Raw genomic sequence first — 4,472 nt, 5'->3', positions numbered from 1 at the left:
CTGTGCTTTATCCAGATAATTCCTGTGCTCTCTTTATTAGGTTTTGACTAACTAGAAAAACTAACTTTAAAAGGGTTAAGATTTACACCCGTATAACTTTGTCACCTTTAGAATCTTTGATGACTATCTCTCTTGGTTAAACAAATGACCCATATTTTATAGTGGTTTGTGATTATATTTGACAAATGTTTTAAGCCTTTGATATTTGACAAACTTCCCAAAACTGAAATTCTAAATCCAGCCTTTTGACTTTAAACTACCTTGTTATACATGAGGGCCACTGAAAGTCTAAAACAGCATTAGATTTATTTAGTATGTCAAAATCATACAAGGAACATTGTCAAATATGAAATGGCGTTTAACTCTCTTTGGGCTGTACTTGTATGTTATTCATGTATGTTCCAGTATTGTAAAACATTGACATGTCTTGGTGTGTGTTATCAGTAATAATGACGGTTATTATGTAAATTGCTGTATGCCACAAAAGTAACCAATTTGGTTTGTCAGTTGTCTCTAACTATGGCTAGTCCAAGTTTTATCATCTTTAGAAAATTATTATTTCACTTTGATTCATCTCAGAAAGTGGTTCTTTCTGGCTCAGTCCAAAGTTGGCTTCTTCAAGTAAAGTCATGGAAAGGACTGACAAATCCACTTGAATACTTGTTTCCGATAACTTTGGAGATTATATGGCTCCAAAGATTATATATCTGTGACCCAGCCACAGCGAGTCCACTTGCTCAAGGCTTCTTGAACATGGCTCCAGATTATGGTCCTCAAATTTGGCTCAGAGTAAATCTCTTTAAAATTATTTTACAGACTTTGACTTTTTTTCCCTTAACAAAATGAAGCTTTGTCTAAAGGTTTGAAATATTTTAAGTTAAGTAAATCTGTTAATCAGAGATAAGTCCTGGGACGTGTCAATGGAAAAAAGACCAAACTCTGTAAAATAATTTTAAAGAGATTTACTCTGAGCCAAATTTGAGGACCACAACCCGGAGCCACACCCAAGAGGTCTTGAGCAGTGGACTCGCTGAGGTTGGATTACGGTTTGGTTTTATACATTTCAGGGAGGCAGGGGTTACAGGTAAAGTCATAAATCAATACATGGGAGGCATACATTGGTTTGGCCCGAAAAGGTGGGCCATCTCGAAGCAGGGGGAGGGGGGCTTACAGGTTATAGGTGGGTTTAAAGATTCTTTGGCTTGTAATTGGTTAAAGACGTGAAGCTTTGTCTAAAGGCTTGAATGTTTCAACATAAGGAGCTGTTTATCAGAGATAAACCATAGGACATAGATTTGTTGTGTAAATTGAGGACCTGCAGGTGTGTCTTGCATACCCTCACGCCTCTTAATGGGTTACAAACGCTGTCCCCAAAAAGGGAGAGGGCATGATAAGGCATGTCTGACCTCCCTCCTCCTGGCAGGCAATTTAGTTTTAGGATATTCCCTTGGTCATGAGGGTGTCCATTTAGTCAGGCAGTGGGAGGTGTGTGGGGGGTTGTGCCTTAAAATATTATTTTAGTTCAGACATATACCCAGACTCAAGTGATCTGTTAAGTAAATTGAGGGCCTGCAGGTGTGGTTCAAGCTGTCCTGCATGGCCTTAGGCCTGCTAATGAGTCACAAAGGGACATCTCCTAGAAGGGAAGGTAGCACGATAAGGCAGGTCTGACCTTCCTTGCCATTGGCCAGCAACTCAGCCTTATCGTATTTCTGGGGTCCCCTTGGCCAAGACGGGGTCTATTCAGGCAGCTGGGGGGGCTCAGGATTTTATCTTCGTTCACAAGGCAAAGCTTCATTTCTTCAACCGGTCACAAATCAAAGGCTCTCTGAACCCGCCTATAACCTGTTGCGCCCCCCGAGGTCCCGCCTTTCCGGCCCGAACCAGCGCCCGCGGGCGCGTGGGGACCGCGGTTTCGCGGAAACTCCGCCTGCTCTGCAGCGTACGACCCGCTGCCGCCGCGCGTCCGCGCACGGCCGCAGGACCTCTAGGCCACGCGCTCCAGCCAGCGGCATTCGGCTCAGAATGAACCTCTCTGAATTACTTTACAGCGTGGGTTTTTTCCGATTAACACTCAAATGTTGACATTTCACCCCACTTGGGAGTCCCGGAGTTCTCGGGTGGGGGTGGTGCTTTGGCTCTCGCAGGGCACGCCGGGAGGGCGGCGCGGGCGGTGACGTCAAGCGCCGCGTCGCACACTGGACGTGCGAGTGCGCGTGCGCAGCCGGACCGCGGCTTCCCAGGGGGCCGTGCGGCGCGTCCACTTCCGGCGGGCGGCGGGCCCGGAAGCGGCGCTCGGGCCGGCGAATCCCTGGGCGCCAGGTCGGTGGGCGGCCGGAGCATGCGGGGCGGCCGGCGGCCCGCGGCGCGCAGCGCGTTCGTTCCCCCGCGGCGGTGGCGGCGGCGCGCGGCGGCTCTCCCGTGATCTGCGGCGGCCGGAGCTGCCGGCTGGGCGCGGGGCGGACGGAGCCGGCGGCGCCATGTGGAGCGGCCGCAGCTCCTTCACCAGCCTGGTGGTGGGCGTGTTCGTGGTATACGTGGTGCACACCTGCTGGGTCATGTACGGCATTGTCTACACCCGCCCGTGCGCCGGCGACGCCAACTGCATCCAGCCGTACCTGGCGCGGCGGCCCAAGCTGCAGGTGAGCGCCGGGCGGTCCTCGCGGCCGGCTGCAGACACAGCGCCCAGGCCCTCGTCACCCCGCGTGGGAGGCGCCCTGGCTCGGTCTAGCCGCTGCCCTGTCGGTCCCCTGCCGGCTTCACGCTTTGGCAGCTCTTCCTTTGCAGTGGACACAGCAGACCCCGCCGTCCTTTCCAGGCCCGGGCTCCGTGGAACTGGGGCGAAGCAAGTCCCCGTCCCGCAGCCGTGCGGCCGCCGGCTCTCTGGCGTGGCTGTTCTGGCGGGGGTGTGTTCTGCCCGGAGCCTTGCCGAGCTAACTTTCTTGACGCCCCTTTCCAGCTGAGTGTGTACACCACCACGCGGTCCAACCTTGGTGCTGAGAACAACATCGACCTAGTCTTGAATGTGGAAGACTTTGACGTGGAGTCCAAATTTGAAAGGTATGGGTGTAGGACACAGTGCCAGCGACAGGGTAAATGTTATTAATATTTGGATTGCTTAAGGGTTAGTGTTCAGCTTTCCTTGGAGAAGCAGTCTTACTGATGTCTTCCAAGTGGTAGAATGTTTTAACTGGAGGTCTGTACGTGGCATGTAAACATTCAGACTTGAAAGTAGATGATGCCTGTGTGATTTCGGAAGTAGTGTGCACTAGTGTCTGGTGGCAGTGGGGTGCACAGCAGCAGGGGCTGGGGGTGGTTCCAGTGGAACCAGTGTCACACTCAGATGCTGCGGTAGAGACCTGAGCTCTTTCACAGCCGTGGACAACTTGTCTTTTCCTGGTGGAAGTAGTTTATGTAAATTACTTGTAAAGGAAAAGGGATAGGGTGGAGGAAACAATTTTGCAGAAAATCATTAGTGACATGTGATGTTAGAACAGATCAGACAGTGTGCAAAAATGTAGGGTAACTTTTTAAAAATTTTAGAAAATTACATCTAACATGTGGGTCTAATAGTTTAAACTCAAGTATAATTTTAAACATTTGCTTCTTGTGATTCTGCCTTTTTCCTCTTCGTGCCTGGGGAGTGTCAGATGAGAGTGATGAAATCGTGAGACTTTGTACTGGAGTAAATGCCCCCTGGTCTGGCAGCCCCTGTGGGACAGCTGGAGGCAGGGCACTGGGGAGGGGAAGCAGGCCATCGGGTACCGGTGTCTGCCTGGCCGCCCAGCCCTGAGACCTCGGGCGAGTTATGACCGCTGAGCCCTGTGAAATGGAGGCAGGAAGTGCTAGCTCGTTCAGCTTTCACTTACAGTAGCCACATTCTTAAAAAATGCTGAGGACACGTCTGTGTTGGGTTACGTTTCACAGGTGTGAACACTGCCTCCTCCGTGTCAGGCCCTGTGCTAGTCAGCGAGGACAGGTAGACTGGAGAAGGAGAGGGGAGTGAGTGCTCTTGGCTTGGCCCCTTGTAGCTGCCGTGGCCATCTCTGTGCCTCTCACCAAGAGAGCCCCCAGGAAGGCGGGCAAAGCCTCACACCACAGCTGAGCGGGGCCATCAGACCGTGTGGTACCTGAGCCACGCTTTTTATATTTGGTGCTGGGGTGTCCATATTCCTTTGTGTCCCACTGTAGCGGGAATTACTTAGAACTCCAGCCATGAGATTGTAAAGGGAGGAAGAGGAAGGACGCATCCTAAGCAGGGGAGGTGTGTGTTTAGTGCAGCATAGAGACGGAGCTGCGCAGTGCGAGTGAGCCGCCGGGCGCCTGGGCTGAGGCCTGGAGACACGCCAGCTCCTGGCGCCTCTACCCGGCGCGACTCTAGGATATTGGCACAGTCAGGGCCAGCGAGAGGCCTGAAAGTTGGTCTTTGGTGGCTAAGAATCTGCCATCTTTCTTTAAAATTATAACCCCAA

The 4,472-nt window shown here is 51.7% G+C and overlaps 1 protein-coding gene across 3 annotated transcripts in view; it reads left to right on the top strand.

Moving 5' to 3' along the window:
* The first annotated feature begins 2,001 nt into the window (after positions 1-2,001).
* CLPTM1L (CLPTM1-like) overlaps positions 2,002-4,472 on the top strand; it is a 20,308-nt gene continuing 17,837 nt past the window's right edge. For 2 of the 3 annotated variants that reach the window (XM_012663724.1, XM_012663723.1), the window contains exons 1-2: positions 2,297-2,642; positions 2,960-3,060. In XM_012663724.1, coding sequence (XP_012519178.1) covers positions 2,481-2,642; positions 2,960-3,060 — 263 coding nt within the window. In that variant the 5' untranslated portion in view covers positions 2,297-2,480. Of the gene's footprint in view, positions 2,053-2,296; positions 2,643-2,959; positions 3,061-4,472 lie in introns of those variants that run through there. The other variant, XM_012663725.1, reaches the window with a different exon arrangement.

This window comes from Propithecus coquereli, unplaced genomic scaffold (genome assembly GCF_000956105.1).
Source record: "Propithecus coquereli isolate 6110/MARCELLA unplaced genomic scaffold, Pcoq_1.0 Scaffold827, whole genome shotgun sequence".
NCBI classification, from domain to species: domain Eukaryota; kingdom Metazoa; phylum Chordata; class Mammalia; order Primates; family Indriidae; genus Propithecus; species Propithecus coquereli.
The sequence above is the reverse complement of the archived record's forward strand: the minus strand, read 5'-3'. Positions and strand labels throughout refer to the sequence as shown.